The 22,494-nt window shown below is 39.8% G+C and overlaps 1 protein-coding gene across 1 annotated transcript in view; it reads left to right on the plus strand.

The window, feature by feature from the left end:
* Positions 1-22,494, plus strand: part of PMS1 (PMS1 homolog 1, mismatch repair system component) — a 49,418-nt gene that overhangs the window by 16,256 nt on the left and 10,668 nt on the right. The window contains exons 6-11 of the mRNA XM_030454360.1: positions 5,891-6,007; positions 9,417-9,539; positions 11,663-11,806; positions 13,099-13,985; positions 19,963-20,418; positions 20,945-21,075. Of these exons, the coding sequence (XP_030310220.1) occupies positions 5,891-6,007; positions 9,417-9,539; positions 11,663-11,806; positions 13,099-13,985; positions 19,963-20,418; positions 20,945-21,075 (1,858 nt within the window). The remainder of the gene's footprint in view (positions 1-5,890; positions 6,008-9,416; positions 9,540-11,662; positions 11,807-13,098; positions 13,986-19,962; positions 20,419-20,944; positions 21,076-22,494) is intronic.

Consider the following 22,494-nt stretch of genomic DNA (forward strand, 5'->3'; position numbering starts at 1 on the left):
CTAGAATGTTCTGTTCTGGTTGCCTTTATTCAACAAATACTGAAATGAGCTCTTAGTAACTGTACCTGTTTTAACGATTCCAGATATTATAGGGCTGAACAAATTATGGCAACAGGTGGTTTAGATGGTGCCTATCAGCAGGTCATACCATACACAACTGGTCCCATGTCTTGTGCAAAGCACAGGTGGGCTGTAAGCAGACTCAATAAATTTTCCAGTTGCTGTTGAGGAAAAATCTGCATAAGGGAATTTTTCCAGTGCTTTTCATGCATAGTATTTTGAAGCCTTGGTCACACACAGTTCTGTTAAGAGCTGTCTTGGGTTCTTGTTTCGTGAGAGAGGTCCAGGTGAGAACTTCTGGATGCAAGAGATCCATTTTGAAGCTGCTATTGTAAGTTTGGATGATATTCTTCCCCAAGTCCCTGTTGTGATAAGGTATTGACCTAAAGGATGCCATCTTAATTTTTTTTTTTCCTTACTGTAAATCTTCTCTTATTTCCAGAGCTGGGTAATCTTGACCTATAGTCTATATCCAATAGTCCAAAACCAGATTTGTTTCTGTGTCTGTGTCCTCTGTGAGAAGTGTGAGTGTTTTGAGATGGAGTGAGTGTGTTAGTTTATATATTAAAATTTACAATTTTTAATAATGGGATTGTGCTTTGCATTCATTCATTTCTGCTCCAGATTGCTTCATGTTGAAAAGAGATCTGCATTGAGCAGAAACAGCAGCACTTGGGCCACTTCTTGAGTTGGAAAGGTTACTCTGTTTAATGTAACGATGATAAATTAAGTCCCTCCCTAATCCATATGTCTTAAAATATAAAGAGGAATTATGATTAAGAATCTGCAGTGCTCTGCAGCCAACCTGGAATTTAGCTCAGCCTTTACTTCCACTCCTTCAGTGGCTCTGCTGAGAAAGTCAAACAGAGAGTCAATTATGGTGTTTTTTGTGCTGAGGACACCTGTCCACTAGGAAATGCGCTGAGACCCTCAACTCAATTTACATCAGCCAGAGAACAGCTGCCAGATGGTAACTACTTTTGGTCACTACCAACCTGGTTGAATTTGAACTGGTGACCTAGAGGTGAAATGCTTTATATCCTATTACTAATTCCCTGAGGTTTCCAGTTTCTCATCCATCACTTTTTTCAAATGACAGCACAGTGTATGTCTGTAATCTCAAAACAATTACTGTTTCACATGTGCAGTGCATGTTGCTGAATCTGGGATGTGCCTTTAGCTCCTGCATGGCCTTCACACTCACTTTGTACACTTAAAGGTTAGTAAAAAAGGATGTTTCCCCTCTTCCTTGCCAATGTACTTTGTCACAGTAAGGTGTGCTGGTTTTATTGACTACTGCTTTATAGAAGGCTTTTAAATCTCTCCTTATTTAAACGGAATTTACTCTGATGATGTACATCCTCTGAATGACAATTTAGGGTTAGAAACTGTGATTTTTGCCAGATGTTTATTCATTGGAAGGTTTTATGTTTTGTTTTGTTTTTCCCGCTGTGGAACTAGAATTTCTCTGAACACCAACAGCTGAACATGTGTGGTTAAAGCATAAAAAAAATCGACAAAAACTTACTCCTAATAGTTGTAAGTAAATCTTGAAAGGCTCTGAAAATGTGTTACCAAATGAAGATTTCCTTGGCTCCTTGTAGTATGTTAGCTTCTCTCCTAACTTAACCTCCCAACTCCTGAATCCAAGCACTGTGTGATGCTGAAGAAAGCCTTTTCATTGAGAGGGTGCTCTTGTACCACAGAAGGGAAATCCGAGCAGGAGCTGTGTTGGAATTTGTGGGATGAATTATGTTGTGGAACATTACTGTCTTTCAACAGACCCCCTTGATAGCTGTAATGTCTGATGCCCCTGGGATAGACAGGTATGTCAGCTGCATCTGATGAAGGGAAAAACAGTGCCTTGAGTTTCTCTGTTGCATGCCTCCACTGGTAGGTGTCCCACCAGCACTTCCAAAGTGGATGGGACAACTGATTCTCTGAGGGCAAGTATAAAATAGATGGGGGAAATAAATGATGCAACTTTCTACATATTCATAATTTTCTCCAGGCTGAATTGAAAACCTGCCATGTTTTCTGTTTTCAAGGGAAGACTGTGCAGGAGCTCTCACTTCTCAAGGCTGAGATTTAAGGAATGTGGTTAAGGCTTTATCTTGATCATAGCTGGTGGGCTTTCTTCCACTGCAGAGGACATGCCAACCCTTGCAGGCAGATGTGCATCATAAGTGGAAGAGAATATATACATTGCACAAGGCGATGTCTTTTTGTTTCCCTTTGGCTTAGTTCAAACTTTGGATATTGCTGCCTGGCTTTGTTCCTGTTTTTATGCTCTCTTAACAGGTAGGCAGGGATGTTTTCAGTTTTGAGCTAATAAACTCCTAGGTTTTGAGCCAGGAGACCTCAGGACCATACACTGGCCCAAAGAGGTAACTCTTCTTTGAGATCTGGGATGCCAGGCTTTTTGAAGCACGTCAAACAAAATAGGAGAGACTGTGAAATACAGTGAAAGACAGTTCTCTTTTTCCATGTTAAAATACAGGTCATGTGCAGTCCTTGCTCTGCTATGCTTGTACACCCTTTAACTGTATTACATGATGAATGACACCTCTTCTATCACAGAACAAATAGAGAAAATTGATGGTTTCTGGGTAGTAAAAGCCCACTTTAAGTTAGTGCTGTCATGTAGTGATGAGGGAAATGGGATGAATCTCTTTAACTTGAAGCCCCATGGCTGTACAGTCAGCAACAGCAGCCAGTGCCCAGCTCTAATGAAGATTTGTCTTTTGTCTGTGATTGCAAGTCATTGTGGCTGCTGCTAGAAGCTCTAAATTATGAAGGATGGTTAAGGATGAGGAGTGTCTGTGTGTTTCCTCTTCCTTTCCTTGGTGTCTTTGAGGAGAGAGATAAAGAACAGCTCTGATTCTGGGACCCCAAGTGGGCAGTGGTTGCACGCTTTTTTTTCCACTCTTTTCAGGCAATTCTTCTGTGCCATGTGTGTGCATCCTGAAATAAGAGGGATGCCTTCCCCACCTCTGCATGGGTGTTGTCATCTCCCATGAAAGTGTGCCTGTGTCCTAGGGCTGGAGAAATACAGACACAAGACAGACCCACACGTACTTCTGTGTATGTGCAGTAGATTTTATATACGTTATGACATTTTGTAAGATCCAGATCATGTAATCCCCTTCAATGAAACAAGGAGGGGGGTGGGATATATTTGGCTAGCTCTAGCAAAGCCTAAGATGGGCCATATGTAATAATATATCTTTGAGTAGGCTGTTTCTGCAGTGTCATCATACTGACTAGAATCAGATTCTTCCTTGGCTCATCCTGGACACCCGCTTTATATGACCTAGAAAAAAAAATAGAGGAGGGGTGGTTGTGGGTGTATTTTTAGCTAAACTAAAGGGTATAAGCAAGGTTAAAAAAGTAGGCTATTGCAGAGACCTCATGGAAACAAGCACTTTTTTGGATAAATGAAGTGGAACAGGCATTGTTTCTTTCTGGATTTTTTCCAGTGCCTGTTGACACATCTGGAGAGCCTAGAAAAATAAATCTAATTGCCAGCTCTCCCTATCTTGTTGCTTCATAATGTGCAGTCGAGTTAAAATGAACACACAATCTATTTTGTGTTTACATAGTATAGAAACTTAGGAGTTGTCTGGCCTTTTTAGTACATAGGCTTTAATTTAACCTATGGAGGTAACTAGTTCCTAAAATTTTGTCTGTAGTTCTGAGTATTAATACCTGACAAATAGACGACTACATAAAAAACCAGGCCCTGAACTTGCTAGAAGTGGATACTGTTAATAAGTTCACATTTAATGAGTTCTCATTTTGCCACAGCTTTCCTAGGACCACCTTACTGAAGTGATCTTTTCACAGTATCAGCCATTCAGCAGGTCAAGCAGTGTAATAACCTTGCATTAATCAGCAGCTAAGATTTATATCTGTACCTGAGGCATCACACTAGTATAAACCTAAAATAACCAGCATGATGTTTATATATTAGTCATGTAACAAGTGTCTTTCTCAGTTTGGTCACATGCATTTAATTTAAAACAGCCAGTAAAGAAAAAATTGCTTGGCACTCTGTGTTTCCATTTTAAGTCATCTGTTTTAAAATAGAAGCAGTACAGGATATGTTTTATAAGAGGAGCTCAAAAGAAGAGGACAAATTCTTTCATCACTCCAAAATGTCGTTGAGGAGATTTACAGCAGGTGGAGAGGAGGGAGGCTGAGGGACAGCCTGCTTTGGGCAGCCCCAGCCTGTCCTTGGCCACTGCCACGCTGGGGACTCTCCCTGCCAGGGCTTTGGACACCCAGCCCGTGGCTCTGCTTGCTGATTTCTCCCTTTTGGAAATTCATTTCCCACCATAAAATGCCCTTTTTGATTGAGGGGTTTGTGCTGGCTGTAGGGTGACTGAGCCTCCATCCTCCAGCACAAGGGAGGTCAGGCTGGTGGCAAGGAGAGGTGAGTGAGATGAAGGCAAGGACTGGAAATGCTTCACAAGTAGTGCAGGGTGTACATGGAAAGGGAGAATTAAAGATTTGGGGAATAGTTTTAGGTTTGACAGTCTCAAAGCTTTACTATTCCACCTGTCCTGTAGGAAGGGAAGATCATTTTACAGGAGCACCGTGTTCTCCTGTGGAATTCACCCCTCAAGGCCAGCAAATATCCCACTGGACAGGTGGAATTTTAAGGCTATGTATTGCATTTCTTGAGATGGGTGCAAATGTGTTCTTTGCTCTCTCACCATGCTTTCACATAACATCCTGTACTAGAATACTGTGAACTCATTTTGAATTTATGGGACACCTAGCACCTATTTAATACATCAGTTTTAACCAGCACTCTGGAGTCAGATTTAAAGTGCAATTTTCTGCATTTTTTTTTCTCTTTTCTGTTGGAATATCACACACTGAAATACACTCTGTGAGCTAACAGAGACAGAAATAGATATAAAGTGAATCTGAATCTAGCAGTCCCCGTTGCCTAGAAGCAGAAAGCTAACTAAGCAAAATATTTTTTTTTGTTGATCCACAGCAATAAGTCAGCAGATTCAGAGTTAAATGTGTGGCTGTTTAGTGCAGGACAGCATTAGTGAGAGACAAAATTTCACCTCCCAGAGCAGCTGATACTGCTCAAGTAGACTTGCAAGGTAACTCTTGATGCAAGTTGTAGTTCATACTGCCCAGCTGAATTAATCTTTGCAATAGCATTGCAAGAAATGTAACTAACTGCAGAGATCCTTTTATCCTTCTTTTACAAAGTTTTCATCAGACTAAAACCTCCTTTTCTTATGAATACTTAGAAACTGCTTTCCTTTCTTACTAGCAAGTTTGTCACAAACCTGGGGTGTCCAGATGAGAGCTATGAATGAACATCTAATAGCCTGATTTCTACATAAATGGCCTATCTCTTGGGTATAAGTACTGTGAGCACTGCAGTGTCTGCCTTCACATGTTGCCCACCATGTCAGGAATGTGTTATAAACCCTCACTTTATGTGCTCCATAAAGGCATCTAGCCTGCTGCTAGGTATCTTAAGAGAAGCAGCACTTTTATTGATTTGTTTTCAGCAATTGTTTCAGGTGCAGAGGTCTGGATTACCTGTCTAACATCCATACATACAAGCTTTGATTAATTTTCCAGTCACTGGGAGTCAAAATAAGCAATACCGTATGAGAGAACCTGCCCAAAAGGACCATATCGTGTCTGTTAACACTGAAAGTTGTGAATGTAAGAGGGTCAAAGTACAGAATGTTACATATACAGTATGTGTGCAGTTGCATAGACATGTTCATAGACATGACTTGAGTTCAACAAATATAATGTCAAAAATTTGACTCTGTGCCATTTGTTTCAGGCAGTTATTTGGCAGAAGACCAGGGTGTCAGATCACAAAATGGCCTGTATGTCAGTTCTGGGAACAGCCATTATGGGCAGTATGGTACCTTTTCAACACTGCTGTGAAGACCCTGAGGTGAGTTTAAACTTCCTTCTTCCAAATCCACATAAAGCCTGGCAACCAAGAGAGCAAAACCCATATTCAAAAAAGAAGGAGACTTTGAAAGACTGTTATCTCCACGCTGACATCTGATTAATGGGGATGATGCTATTGCTGGCCTCCCTGCAAAATTAATTGGTTTGGTGATTGAAAATCCACTCCAAGAATCATCCAGTGAGGACTCATGTGGCACTGATCAAATGGCAGTAAAAACAGTTGTGATGACAAATGCAGAATTGCTGATTGCTCAGAGCTGTCTAAGTTGGGATTCCTGGCCCACAGGCAGGTTGTGCTCTGATTAATATGTAAGCATTTTCTTTCAAGGAAATACTAGGTAGTTTTCAAAAAATTAGTGCACTTGGCTTTCTTTGCTCCTGTTGAAAATGAGGGACTTCCCTGTTATATTCTCCTTTGTTTAATACTTCCTCCATTTTTATTGGAGACATTGTTATAAAAAGGAGCCTTGCTACTGCTGCTCCTTCAAAGCTGCTTTTTCCTGTATCTTACTGTAATAACTCTTGATCAGTCACGTAGATGAGATGGATCACCATCTGTGAACTCACAGAACCTACCACACTCCAGTCAGTGTCCTAAGCTGTGTTCAGTGGCATTGTCCAGACTTCAGTCTTGAGTTTCAGAATGCTTGTAGTATACAAATGCAGTGAAACAGGGGGGGAAAAGCAAAGTTTTCCTTGTAGTTAACAAAGTTTTAGTTGCTTATGTTTGAACAGAACATCCAGAGTTGTTATTACCTGAATACAGGCTGGATGTGCCCCACAGAGCAAGTGCAGGGGACTCCAAGGGGAAGACATGGGGGTATTTAGAAGAGCCTGGCTTGAAGGAGGCCCTCAGGTTCTCACATTACCTCTCTGCTATATCATGAGGCATCCCTATTCCTTGAATAGAAGTTGGGGAACATTCCATCTCTCTCTGTCTCTAAATAGTGTGTAAAATACCACGTGCATCAGTTGTAGGTGTGTAAGTGACACGTGCATATTGCTCAGGCACAAATCTACATTCAGAAACCACGGGCATTCTACATTCAGCCACAAGGAAATGGCAGAATTAAGGTTATCTGTGGAGCTTTTTCTCTCTCCCCTGTGTATTGCAGGTGTTGCAATAGGTATTTAATGAGAAGGCATATGCTGCTTTTTCCCTTCCCATTAGGTGCATGCCTCATTCAGTTCACAGGCCAGAGGGCAGCCCTTTCATTCTTTTCCTTTCCTACTTGCTCATTCTGTACCTTCATACTTCTTTGCTGCAAAGTCTACTCTGAAGACAGAAGAAATATTGCTGTATCAACTTTCTGTGAGCTATACATTACTAACTGGGGAGTTAAAACTTCTGTAACAAGTGATTCAGGGGTTTTATTTTAAATACTGGCTTTCTTCAAAGCATCTCCATTAGGAGCACTGAATGAAACAAGAACAGATGTCAAGCTGACTCCAAAGCATGCCACATCAGGAATTACTGGTAATATAGAAGGAAAACTGAAGAAATAAAAAAAAAAAAAAAAAAAATAGACCCAACTTTTTGCATCTTCATAAGAGTATCTCTGCTTTTCATGTTCCTGGTCTTCTAAATGGATGGATTTGTTTTAGCTGAAAACTTTCACACAGTGAATTTTCCCAGTCTTTTTCTGTAGGGGTTAAGTTTAGCAGGTACACATGCCACTGGGGAAAAGACAAGTACTCAAGAAAAGCATTCTGCTGTCCACTCAGCACAGTTATCTTTTAATACATGTATAGGTAGTGTTATTAACTTTGAAAACAGTTGATCTAATTTAAAAGCAAAAATTTTGTCATATATTCCAGTCTATAATTTTGACCCTATTTTTCTCATACACTTTCATATATGAGAATTCCAATACTTAAGACTGGTAATACCCTTTCATATATGAAAATTCTGATAATTAAGACTGGGTTTGGAAATTGTTGCTAACTTTTAATGAGCATACTGATATTCTACATGGCTTTAAATAGTAACAGCAGTCAGCCACTTCTAAATCAGGCAACCTCTGAAATGAGTTACTTAGAGACTTTCAATTTTGCTTTAATGTATATGAAAATACTGCTTGAAGTGAAAGACTTGTACAAATGTTTGGGAATTAGCAAAGGAGCTTGGAGCACGGGGAAGGAACATTGAGGGAGGATGTGCTAAAGTTGCGGAATAAAATCTAGAAGTGCTGCATGTTGTTTTCTGATAATCATCCAACAGATATTTGACACCTCTTTAACTTGACCAGTGGTGTTTGGTTCTGTGGGACGTTGCTGACCAGAACACTCCAGCTTTAGCACAGAATGCTTCTTACAAGGTCAAGAGGGAATAGGGGAGCAGGGAGCTGGGGTGACGTAGGTGCATGGGCAGGGCAGGCCAAACCCCAGGGATTTTAAGCTCCGTTTCAAATGCATGGTAATTTGGATTCTATTAAATACAAGTGGGTTCTGCCAAAAGCAAAGCTAACAAGGTCTGATTCCTGTGTTCTGTCATGCTACCAGAACATTCTCCTGATTTTCCAAAATCTCCATCCTCACGATGCCTCCGTGTTCCTTCACCAGTCAGTCTGGGTGATGTGTGAGGCATGATGTGGGCTGGTTGGCACATCAGTGCTTTCATGCTGATGCATCTGGTCTTTTTGAGAAGTTACAATTGCCTTTTCCTCAGTAAGGTCATTATCTTGAGGCTGTCCTCTCCAAACAGCTGTCAGTTACCACAGAAATTGTGGAAATATAATACCTTTGGGATTTCTGCTTCTTCGTCAGATTGAATTGAAATCAATCCAACAGTTTCAGATTTGCTTGGTGGGGGGAGAGGTGATGGGACAGGCAGCACAAGTCATCTGCCTCCTTTTGACCTAAATAAACAAAGTTAAATAATCTCAACAGGAAAATTTAAAAGCTTGGAGTGAATGTTAGGTACTGGAACTGTGTGAGATTCTGAGGCTCCTTGGCAGTGCTGTGTGCTCACAGGTTCTGTTGCAGTCTTTGAATCGTGGGTGCTCAGCACTCTTGAGAGTCAGATGATTTGGGTACAGGTGGCATAGGTAAATTTAGGTGCCCTGAATAAATGCCCTGTGCATGCCTTGAGCTTGTACAGGGGTTAAGTTGGCAACCCTACAGTCCCCAAGCCTAAGGCAGGCAGCAAATGGTGCAACTGGCAGTCTAAATAGGAAATTTCTGGATAAATTGATCAAGGAATATAGATACAAATCTACCCTTCTTAACCCCCCCTTTTTTTTTTTTTTTTTTTTTTAAGTACATTTATTTTTGGTGTCATAACTTTTAAGAGTGACCTGGGCTTCTGGAAAATTACCTCACCTGTGTAAAAACCTTCTTTGTGTTCTGTTTTTAAAGACTTTTGTACGGTATTTGTTTTATCACTGCAGATAAATCTTTCTGGATTTCTCCCAAAAGCTGACTCGGACAGTTCTTTGACAAGCCTTTCAAGTTCAGAAAGGAGTTTTGTTTTTATAAATAGTCGTCCAGTTCAGCAGAAGGAAATACTGAAGGTAACATTCTCTGGCTTTTTTATTCAAGAAATAGAAAGGTGGCTTCTTTGAGGACAGAGACACATATGCAGTCCACAGCCCTCTTACAGCATGAAATACCTGGAATATTACAGGTGAAGATTCTAGCTTTTACAAGAGAAAACTCTTCCACAAGTCAGATGCTCCTGGTGCCTCAGTTCTGTTCCAATTGCTGCAGTCACTTACAACCACAGAGCTCAAACTTATGTTTATGACTCTTAAAAAAAAATGTAATTTCATATGCCCTATGCAAGAGACCAGAACAGTTGATTCTTTCTTTGTGTTAGCCTGCAGAAATACACCTCTATCATTTTTCATGGGGGAACTTTATGTGGTTCCTTCTAAGGGAATTATTCTGGAAACAGAGATTTTGTTGACTTGTTGCTGTGGGCTTATGGAGCAAGAACCAATGCTTTCCCTTTAAGTTTGTGTATGCATTGGATAAAAATGAAAGTGATAGTGCAGGAGCACTGGCTACAGCTAGGCATTGTGTAGGCAGAATTTGATACTCTTGGGTTTCTCACACTACTGAACCTTGGAGCAGGCTTGTTCTCCTAGTCCTTGCCCTCCCTGGGGAAGAAAATCATGTTCATGCCAAAGCGTACGTGTGGGTTTTAAAGTAGAGACAGTGAAGTCAGTTGGCAGGCAAAGCTTTTTAAATGTAAACCCTCAACCTGGGGTACATTAAGTGACAAATAAGGCTATTCCATCTCAAAGCAGTGTTTGGTGTGCCTGGTTCTTCTGGGAGTTCAAAGCTGAGCTTGAACCCCATGGCAGAGACAGTTTTTTAACCCCAGAGCACAGAGGCCTAGTTTAAGGTAGGATGAAGTTACATTTACTTTGCTATTATACAAAGCAAAAATTTGTTGCCCTTCACCTGGGGCTTTTCTTGTAGGAATGCAAGTGATGGTGTTATACTAACATTTATTTTTTTCTCCTGTTTTTTTGGCCAGCTGAGGATTACAATATGCCTGTAAGAAAACGTTCTGATGGGTTTGGAAAACAAACTTACTTTTATGTTTGTGCTCTGTATAGGGAAGAAGTGCTGGTGGACTTCATGTTGTTGCATTTCAGTGCCAGCTGAGGACAGTTTGTGGGAAGGTTAAGGTTAAAATAACTTGGAAGTCATAGAATCGTTTTGGCTTGAAAAGACCATTTAAGGCCATCAAGTCTAACTGAGAACCCAGCATTTCCAAGCCCACCACTAAACCATGTGCCTCAGCATCACACCTACATGGCTTTTAAATACCTCCAGGGGTGTTGAATACCACTTCCCAAATTTAATGCTATTTGAAGAATATTTAGGAATTGAAAATCAATGGAAAAAAATTAATATGTGGCAGCTCTTCATTTTTTATGCTTTTAATTTTTTTTTTTCCCTCCTTAATATATTCCTTCTCTGGTAGGTATGTCTGAAGGATCCTTGATATGAAGTGCAAGGATCTTTATTCAATCCTTCAAGTTAACAAGACCAAAATTCTGAAACAACAAAATAATTCTTGTCGTGTTTTGGATGCATTTTTGGGAGGATTACAGGTAGAGGCAATAGGAAGGGTGAGCAGAGTTTGAGAAAAGCTAAACATTTAGAGTTGGGTTACTTAGAAGAGAAAATTAATGCTGTTTTGGGAAATGGGCCAGTCTGTGCTACAGGTGCTCCTTTGTCAAACAGGCTTTAGTTTTGCTGAAAGAAACAGCAGTGTGGTTACATTCTGTAGATTTTTCTTTAAAAAGCAAACAAACAGTAGTATTTGTGTTGATTGAGGAAGCAGGTGTTAGAGTTTGGGCAAACTGTACCTTTTCCTCCAAGTGTGATCAGTACATTCATGCAGAAGGTTGAAATAGCTACTCAGAGTTTGCTTGTTGGGTTGTGGTTGTGGTTGTGTTCTTAATCCAGCTGTGAAGATGTTGAAACAACCATTAACCACCCATTTGGTGATTATTCCAGCACACATATAGACCCACAGAGACCTTGAAATTCCCTGAATTTCAAACAAAACCCCAGCCCAACGAACCAGTTATGCTTTTATAATGTCAGATTTTATTTCTCTGCTTTTGTGTCAATTTTATTGCCTTTACTGACATCTCTTTATTAAATCAATCTGCAGTTAATTCGACAGTATTACAGTCTGGTGATGCACAGGGACTGCACTCGTTTATATCCTGTTTTCTTTTTGAATATTACTGTACCTGCCTCTGCTGTGGATGTGAACTTAACACCTGATAAAACTCAAGTTTTACTGCATTATAAGGTAACTCAGGTTTTAATCTGCTTTTGAACTGTCAGCCTTTTACTTACACAGAAAAAAAGGGGTTTCTGGGACTACTGAAATGTTTGAAAATAAACATTGCCACTGATAGTTAAATGATAGCTTGCCTTTATCACAAGACTGTTCTGTTTGAGAGGTATTGAACAGGTTAAGTGGAGGATTATTCAAAATTAGTTTCCCACTTGATTTCAAACATCATTTTCACTCTGTCAGATAGTTTTGTGTGTTGCTTTTTTTTTCAGATTATGCTGAATGAAGCTAAGTGGCATTATGTGTGTCCCTACAGAATTCTTATGCAAATTCCTAATTACACTAAGTAATCACTTTTTAAATGTCACATACTTAAAAGTGAGAGAAGGAGTTAATATCTGGACAAAGCAATGTTTTGTCATTATATGTGGAGGTTATTGCTGACATCACTTAAGCTTCAGGGAATCCTCTTTGTATTACCAGGACCTGAAATTCAGCCCATAGATACCCATGTTTCAGAGCCTATGGAGTTATAAATTTCTATAAACCCACTTCACTCAGTAGCACTTTGTTTTAATAGTGGCACCACAGAAATAAAGAGGACTACACAGACAGAGTGGTTATTTAGAGTGGTTGTGGGTAGCAGAGTGTATTAATCCTCCTCTTCACTGAAAGTTTCTGTATTTGTCTGTGTTAACCTTGTAAATGTACTGCCTGTAGAGTGTCACTTGTATGAAAATTCACCAGCATTCTCACACTTAATCTAGTTAAAATTTTTCCTTTGGCATTAGGAAAAGGGTTGGGTTTTCTTTTTTCTTTTAAATTTAATTATTTTCTTTTATTTTCATTTCTATAATTTGGTGCAAAGCTGTTAGGGAAGCACGCACCATAAAAGCACCTACCCCAACACACTTACATGAAATGGGATGGTTTTGATGCATCTGTCTTGACTATAAGCTTCTAACTCCCTCTGAGGTGGGAATAGCTGTGCCTCATTCTAGTTTAAGCAGCCAGTACCCTGTTAGAAAGAAAGCAGGTAACCCATTTTGATATCAGAGCAAACAAGTGAAGCACAATACCTTTTGCAAAATACTCGAAGCTAAGGGTGTCCAGTTCAGAGTCTTCTTGAGCATGTGTGTGCAACTGGAATGCAATCATCTGGCCAGATTTGTCTAAATAAAAGAATATTCTCCATGAAATCACGTTGGTTATTGCTCTAAATTCTGGATATCTCTCAGTTACATTTTCAGGTGTGCTTATGTGTGTGACTTCTCTGTTCTGGTTTCCCCCCCCTCCCTCCCCAGGAATCTGTCTTACTTGCTGTTGAAAATGTGTTGAAATCAGTGTATGGGCCACTACCTGCTACAGTCCCTGGTGAAAGTAATAAAACAGATGTTACCTCAGAAGACATGTTTGTTTATAGAGCAGAACAAACAGATGTGGTTGTTAATGAAGTGGGACCATCTGGAAACGATGATCTACATGCTCATACTTCATTCCTTTCATTCAGCAGTGATGTGCAAAACTGTCAAGCAGGAAAAAACACAGAAATCTGCTTAAATCATCAGATGTTTTCTGGTGATAATGCACATAGTTGCCGGGACAAAAAAGAGGTTTCTGAGAGTGATGCTTTACCAGACAGCTCTTTAAATTTATTGTGTGAGGAGGAACAGAATGGACAGAATATGACAGATATTGAAAGTAACAGTGTTCCCCTGGGCCCCAAGTCTAAAAAAGCTGATGAACATCTTCTGAGTTCTCATAATATTGATGAACTAGAAAAAAATGAAGAAGCCTTAGTCCCTAAAGACTTCCCTGAAATCTCTGCTGATAGTTGGAGTATGGGAAGTGGATTAAAAAGCCATCTAGGAGACAACCTGGAACCTGTGAAGATTCTGATTCCTGAGGCTGGAGGAACAATTGATAACCAAAATGATGTTGAACAAAAGGAGCCACAAACCTCAAATCAAAGCATAAAGAAAAGAAATGTGATAAGTGATAAATTTGGACAAGTGACAGCTTATGACTTAATCAGTAGTAGAATAATAAAGAAACCAAAGTCTGCAATTGGATTTTTCACTCAAGAATGTCGTCCAAAATTGATAGCTGATCATCCAAAGACCAGCATGGAGGACATCCTGCAGAATGTAGAAGAGCAGTGGAAGAATTTGAGTGAAGAGGAAAAAAAGAAGTAAGTTTTCAGGCTGTCTTGCTCCTAAATCTGGTACTTACCAATGAGTCGCCTGTAGTGAATTAGAAAAACTGAAACTTACCAGGAAAAATAGAGCAGAAAAGTACTTTTTGCTTTTCAGGATCATGATTGATACTGTGATCTTGCCCTGTGTGCATAGGTGCACTGCTGATTTGAGTTCCTTGTGCCAGTATGCCCTGCAGCAGTTAGGTAGGGAGAGTTTGGCTGAATGGTTATTGAGGTAAGAGAGGGGAAAATGCAGTGTCTGAATCCTACAGAGTTCTGTTTCCCAGGGGCTGCCTGTGTCTTGTCACTCCTGGTGCACTGTCAGTGAAAAGCAGCATGGTGATGGATGAGGCACAGTGTAGCTCCTCCAGAGCTTTTTTACAACAAGCAGTTCTTTTTTTATTGCTACAAAGTGAGGATTCTTTTTCAGGATCTTTAGTACTCAAATGTTTGGTTTACTCCTTTCCTCAAAGTTTAGTCCATATCCCAACCCAGGCTACCTCAGAGTTGTATTTATGAAACAATCAAATCACAGTAGGAATTTCTTTTTTTTCTCCTAAGCAGCTATTCCATTGCTGGGCCAGAGAACATAGTATAGTTGGAATTTTAGTCTGTTTCAGTCTAAGCCAAATTTCTTTTTAGATTACAATTTGAATAGTTAAATTCCATATTCTTCTAAAACTTAATTGTCACTGAATTATTGAAATCCATCTTCAAGTAAGGGAAACATTTTAGCCTGGACAGGGGTTGATGAGTTAAAATAGTAGGTATCTGAGGAACTTATGTTATGGGAAAAGATGAGGTAAAATAACAGATTTTAAGACAATCTAAAATGGTTTAAAAAAAAGAAAACAGAAACAGCAAGTCTTCCACGTTTTGTAGTTTTATAAAATGTACAGCACTGTAGGGCATCACACATGAGTAAAATGAAAGTGGTTCTTTAGCAGTTTTATGTGTAATGATTTCAGTGTGATTTGTAGCATGAAGTTTGGGAAATTAAATTTTGGGGTTGAAGAACAAACTCATTCGAAGTGTTGTGAAAATGTCTTCATGTGACAGAAGCAAGAAGAGGTAATATCACTGAAAAGGAAAGTATATTAGCCAAATGGTGTCATTTTAATTAATTAATTTAATTAATTTATGTAATTTAATTAAGATTTGATTCAAAGAGTGGCAAAAAAGAGGAGCTTTACCTGTTGGATTACTGTTTGTATTTCTGGGGTTTCCTTGAGGTCTTGACCTTTTTTTTTTTGAAACATCTGCATTGTTCTGAATCCCACCTATATCAGAATTATCCAAAACCTTTTTATCCAGCTTCTTTTAAAGCTCAGTAAGCAAGCAACATGCCATGGTTGGAAAGTGTTTTGTCCATCTCTGCATTAGTAGAAGTATTAATGTGTTAGTAGAAATCTACTCCAATTATATTCCTGCTTTTAATGAAATGAAGCAAAAGGTTCTGCTGGCTGTTCCAGAAAGTTTTACTTTGCTGTGCTTTAGCTTTTGTGACTTCATGTCAGCAGCTTTGCTGCTACAACTGTTTTGTTTAAGAGTGTGCTTACAGATCAGCTTTGTATTTCTTCAGGAAGGAGCCTTCTTTGGTGATGAAGTTTTCCTTACATGTAGGAGTGACTGCTCACTGGTTCAGTGAATGTTGAGATGAATGAAAACTTACCACTAGTTGTATGGATACGTTTCAGCTTTGGTTTTCCACTTTTCTGCTTAAAATATTTTAAAATTGCCTCTAAAAACATCAAGTAGGAAGAGAGAACACAGTCATCTTTCCCTCCAAGGCAACAATCCAGAAGAGCTGTTGTGTGCCTGGCAGAGAACCTAAGTCTTGCCTACCAGATACTCTGGATAAATTGGGCCACCTAGAGGTAACAACAAATGTATATACAACAGGGCAGCCAAAGTGCCTCCCTGCTACTGAGTGTGCTGTACCTTTCCTGGAAGCACAGCACTACTCCTGGGCACTTCTCCCCCAGCCTTTTGTCACAAGGTCACGTTTTTACAGTGCAATGGATGTGCTTGCCTACAGCATCTTTATTTCTCTCTCTGGCTTCTCCAGCAGGTCTAAATGAGTTTAAATCCTTTCTGTGAGCAGCACAACCATCAGATGCCTCAAAGTGAAATAGGATAGCTTTGTCTAAACAAGCCAGCATTTATTACTAAACCAGAATGAGAAATGTTATGGTGTTTGGGTTATAATGAAAGAGGAAAGCTTCCATGCATGTCCATGCTGGCAGTATTGTATATCCTCCTGCTCTGCAAAGTCAGGATTTAATTTCTTGCACTCACTCAGCTCTTAACACAGCTTACCTGTGTTTCTGGCCTTAATATTTTTTGTGCATCAAGCTCAGGGAGGAGTGGGAGAGATCCCTCTAAGTGCCATGACAGTGGCAGCAGAAGTTGTCTTGAGCATGTAGGAAAGGTTCAGAGGCACACAGACACATCATGGGGCTAACAAATTGCCTTTTCAGTGCTCTGCAGTAATTCTTCATCAGTATATTAGTTCCTTGGGAGAGGTTTTGTTTCAGGTAGCATGGAGTTTGTTGACAGGCACAGAAGTATGCACATAGCCATGACTGCCTGGTAGCAACTTGATTGTCTGGTAGCTTTTTATTGCCTGATAAACTTCCCATGCCTCATGGCTTGTGTGTGTGTGCATGCATTATTTGTCATTCTTTTACACAGGGGCACTTGTGCTTGCTTCACAATTCTATAAAATATCTTTCTTACTATATTTTAACTTCTTAGTATAGAATCATAGAATGGTTTGGGTTGGAAATGACCTTATAGCTCATCTAGTTCCAACCCCCCTGCCATGGGCAGGGGCACCTCCCCTTCAACCTCCAAGCCTCATCCAGCCTGATCTTGAATGCCTCCAGGGATGGGGCATCCACAGCCTCCCTGGGCAACCTGGGCCACTGTCTTACCACCTCACACTAAAGAATGTCTTCCTAATGTCTAACCTACACCTCCTTTAAAACCATTACCCCTTGTCCTATTACTCCATGCCCTCATAAGAAGTTCTCCCCCACCCCCCAGCTTTCCTTCAAGCCCTGGAAGGCTGCTATAAGGTCTCCCCAGAATCTTACCTTCTCTAGGCTGAACAACCCCAACTTTCTCAGCCTGTCCTCATAGGAGAAGTGCTCCAGCCCTCTTTGTGACCTCCTCTGGACTCACTCCAACAGCTCCATGTCTTTCTTCTGTTGGGTGCTCCAGAAGTAGACACAGTACTGCAGGTGGGATTCTCTTTCCTTTGGATGGGGGTAATTTGGTGACACTCTCTGGCCATTTGCCATCCATTCTATCTCTAGTCAGCTCCATTCATCTGCTGATAGATATTAATAATGAATAAAGGTGTTAATCATAGAATCATAGAACTGGCTGGGTTGGAAGGGACCTCAGAGCTCATCCAGTCCAACCCTTGATCCACTCCCGCTGCAGTTCCCAGCCCATGGCACTCAGTGCCACATCCAGGCTCTTTGGAAAGATCTCCAGACACGGAGAATCCACTACTTCCCTGGGCAGCCCATTCCAATGCCTGATCACCCTCTCCAGAAAGAAATTCTTTCTCATCTCCAACCTAAACCTCCCCTGGCACAACTTGAGACCCTGCCCTTGGGATCTGTTGCTTATCCCTAGCATCTGTAAAGTTATAATATTAGGTCCATGGTCTGCACTTCTAGGAAACAGTGCTAGGAAACCTGCAACCTATGCATTGTTTTTTCCTCCTCTCAAATGAAAGAAATGTAGAAGTAGAATGTAATTTTTAACTGATGGTGATAGCTTGAGATGATTTGGTTTTATTAGACGAAGAGGCTGATGCTGAGAAGGTGTTACACTCAGAAAGGAATTCCAGTCTGTTCTAACCATATATGAGGCTCTACAGGTGGCCATCTCTGGGCAGAGTGTACTCCAGATAGTCAACTTCAGTTTGCCTTCTTTTTCTTAAAAGATCTGAGAGACCTTATATCAAAAAGTTTTTGTTATATGCCAAGTATTTCATTTGGGTTTAAGCAGCAAGGAGAAAATTATGACTCTTGGGATCAATTTTTGTAGTTAAACTAAAGCTGCCTTTGAAATCATACTTCATTTTAGCCTTCTCTTCTTGTACACTGTTTTACAAATCTCCTCAGCTTAAGTTCTGTAGCTTGAGAAAAGTTTTGAGAATTCACAAAGCAGGGAAGAAACAATTCTGGTAGTGTTTATTTGTATTTGCTTCTGTGGAAGGGGTTTTAGAGAGGCAAAGGCTTTTCCCCCTCATACATAGTTTGTAAACCTGCTGTTTTCTTTCATTCTAAACAAATGACTGGTGATGCATCTGAATTTGCAAAAGCCTCACAATCCAAGTCTGAAATGCTAGAATTTTTTCTGGTAGCATATTGTGGCAGGCAAGTTGGACTTCCTTTAGAAGTGCTTTTGGTTTGGATTACCAGTGTATCACTGAAAGCTCAGTTCTTTTACAATTAGTCTCCTGCACGACACTTGTGTCCATCCAAAACAAAACCAAAGTATTTCTTGATCTGGTCAAAGTTACAAATGTATTTGGGATAAAAAAAAAATTCTGTCCAAGTGATTTCATCCATTCATTTTAAAAGGAGCAGATGTTTTTTATCTTAACGTTTACTCCATATTTTCTAGGACATGATTTATTGCAAGAAACTACTTAAGCTGACTTTTTTAGTTAACTAAATATTGGTACCATATGTGAGTGCTAGCACATCATAATTAATTGCAAATGGTGACCCTTTTGTTGACCTTAATTTTCCAGCATGCATACACATAATTGAATCAAACTGTTCCAGCAAGTAGCAATAAATAAATATGACCAGCTAAAATACTTATTTCCAATACTTCCATGTGATAGTACTACTTTTTTTTTTTATTGAGTATTGGACTGTTTTGAATTACCTGCTGGAACTGAGAATATCCAGTAAAGGCAAAAAGAGGGAATTCAGCAAATAGCACCTTTGGCCTTCAAAAAAGTAAGCCTCCTATGTAGTAGGCAATTATAAAGCTGGCACCTATAAAAGCTTGGCTGTTTTCCTGACATTTCCAACCTCGTTAGGAATCCATTAAGGCTGAAGAGCTTCAGTGTGTGGTAAAGTTTTAAATCCTTAGTCAGCATCTAGGAACTTAGTAATGAGTGCACTTTGAAGAGTCTCTGTTTATTAGTCAAAGAATTCTGTGGTAGTTGTATCTATCTTGTATTCTTATGCTTTTTATTTGTGGTTAATTTGGGGCCCTTTGAAGTCAAATGTACTTCTTCATAAGGCTCAGATTTTATTAAATAAAAAGTTTTTAGGCTCCAAACTCTTGGATATCTGCATGGACTCCTCTTGAAGTCTGTAGAGCCCTAGAAGCCTAAATGCCTTGGTGGGTTGGGCTGGATGTGCCTGTGACAGAACCTCTTCCAGAACTAAGCATCTGCTTGTGAGTTAGGCTTGAGCAGTCTTTGGGACTGAGGTCAGAAGCAGCCTTCTGGAGCTCTTTTTTTATGGTGCAGCCTGCTCCTCCCCATTCAGTAACACAGGTTTTGCTGGTTCTCATGATGAAGGAAAATTGCCAATGTAGCATCTTCACAGGGTAATGTAATGGGGGCACAATCCCTGGTCACCTTCTGCTGCCAGCAGAGAATCTTTCAGGTTGGAAAAGACCCTCAAGATCACAGAGCACAACCTTCATCCCTACTCTACACAGTTCTGCCCTAAACCATGTCCCCCAACACTACACATAAACAACCCTTAAACACATCCAGGGATGGCAACCACCTCCCTGGGCAGCCTGTTCCAGTGTCTGACCACTCTTTCTGTGAATAGTTTTTTCCTGTTGCCCAGTTATAATCAAAATAACACTGATGTGGCCACTTGAATGAGTTATTCTGTTCTTATGTTAGGAGTTGGGGTTTTGGGTGTTTTATCTGATGATGCTGTTTGGTTTTGGTTTTGGTTTTTTGTTTTTTAAGTTATGAAAGAAAAGCTGCTAAGGACCTGGAAAGGTACAACAGAGAGGTGAAGAAGGCCATGGGACAGACAGTGCACCGACCAACAAAGGAGGCAGAAAAACATAAACCCAAGCTGAAGACTTCCCTGTCCGACCAGCTGAAGCTTGACAAAATATTTCATAATCAAACTGAAAAGAAGAGCAAACATGAACAGCCTACAAAAACTGTGACAGTGCCTTTTTCTCTGAGTTCCTGTAGACATCACCTCCAGAGACAGGAGAGTAATTGTTCAGATGAACACCAGCTATTCCTGATCCGTCGTCAGAGTTTTCCTGATGTCTGGATATTTGCAACAGAAAAGCAGCTGATGTTGCTGAATCCATATAGATTGGAAGAAATCCTCCTCCATAAAAGGTTACTGATGAATCATAAACTTCCAGTAGAGAAATTGGACAAGCCAGTTGTGTTAACAGACAGGTATGGAACACTGGAGCAAAAACTTGTACATTATTTCAGGCATCATTTGATAATTATTTTCAGAAAACTCTGGTAAGGCCCTATTTGCTAATTCTGTGATCATTTTCTAATTTTTTTGTATCTATAAGAACAGATTTTTATATTTTATGTTCTTTTACATTATAGTAGTGAGCAGACCTGATCACACTGCAGTTGAGATAAGAATGAATTGTGACCAGTTTCATCGGTGAGGCAGTGAAGAAAAATTTCTTCCCCCAGAGGGAAATAAAATGCTTCACATTTTCACACCTTTGCTCTATCTCATTTCTCCTATTGATTATGTTATTACTATTATATCTCTAAATTTGGTCATTCTCTGAGATAAATGAATAGTTGCTATTTTGCTTCTTTATATAAATTAATGTTTCTGAATATTTCTAAAAATCTAATAACTTTTCGTCACTTCTTTTTTCTGTATGTTTCTCAGTTTTAATTTTCAAATGAAGCATTTTAGCTCTTAACCCTTTATTGATTTTTTTTTTTCCAGTCTTCTTGGTGGTTCTCAATTTATGGCTGCTCTTTATACAATGCAGAAGGATTACCAGGGTTTTAATGGATCAGGTTATTTGTCAGATCCAAGGCTTGTAGCAAATGGATTCCAGATAAAAGTGATAGAAGGTATGGTGGTTTTAAAATCTTTTAGTCATATTAGATCTTGGGTTTTATGGTGTAATGATTTACGTGGCTGTTAATGTAGATCATGTCTGGATATTTGCAATAGAAAAAAAGCTAATGTTGCTGAATCCATATAGATTGGAAAAAATCCTCCTACATAGAAGATTACTGATGAATCATGAACTTCCAGGAGATAAATCACTTTATCATTTAAAGTATCTCCTTGACACTGAGATTTTATTACATGGCAAAGAACAATGTCTACATAGAACACTGAGTAATGGTAGCCACTCGCTGAACAGAAAACCTTAACACTGTTTCTAAGAATGCTCTGAAATTCACATTTTCCTGACTTGTTTTTTCTCCAAATGTTGGGTGTCAGTATCCGTAATTACCATTTTGACAAAATTTAGATTAAACTGATGAGACTTCCTTAGTCCTGGCAGCTTCTTCCAAGGTGATACTTCCTTGCAGAAGCTTCTGTAAGCATGTGCTTCAGCTGGTTTTCTGTTGTTGAGCAGCTGAGGAGGTCCAGTAAAGAGCTGGACCTGGTTATGGACTAACTTTCTGATCAGGATGGTAACACAGAGCCCAAAGTGTCCAGCAGAGAGTGGCAGGATCATCACCACACCTTCTGGTAGAGTTTTTCTTTTTTTCACTTTTCTTTGTGACAGCCTGCTTTTCAGTGCCTCTGTGTTAATCACAGAGTAAAGCTGTTTCATAAACAATTCTTTTACCTTAACAAAAGAGATCAAATATTTATGAATTTTCCTGAATAATGACTGATAGAGATGCTGCTGGAAACCCAGGGGCAACTCACCCAGGGTGGGTTCTGCAGGCCAGGGTTTCTTCAGCAGAATTCCAAGGAAAGCAAAGATCTTTGGGGGTAGTACCTAGCTGACAGCTCAGAGAAAAGATTCACTATAAGAGCTGTTAGAAATGCTATAGCTTCATGTGTTGCAGATCTGCACATATGTATGGTGATGACAGATCCACTGTAACATATGGGATCTTTTAAGGGGAGATACAAAAAAAGGATGCAGAGCAACTTGTTCACTCAGGGGCTGGCTCATGGGAAGAAGGGAGACTGAGCTGTTTTCTTTACTGAATCAAGCACAGCAAATCCAAGGCAACTTCTTTGTGACTGGCTAAATCACTGGGAAAATAGCAAAAACTGTGCAGAAGGGGTGTTCCTGGTGATAATCCTTGAATGATTAGGGGAACAAAGTGCATATAATGAGAGGGAGCTCTGGAAAGGTTTATTCAGCCTAGCAAATCAAAAGCTGAGGAGGTCTATATGTCTCTAAGCAAATGTGGGCGGAAGGGATTGCTACTTAGCCTTTTGCTCACATCCATTTTTTTTTCTTTTTTTCACTTGATAGCCTAAATTTGCTCAAAATCTAATGAGTATAAACTGTGTGT

This window comes from Calypte anna, chromosome 7 (genome assembly GCF_003957555.1).
Source record: "Calypte anna isolate BGI_N300 chromosome 7, bCalAnn1_v1.p, whole genome shotgun sequence".
NCBI classification, from domain to species: Eukaryota; Metazoa; Chordata; class Aves; order Apodiformes; family Trochilidae; genus Calypte; species Calypte anna.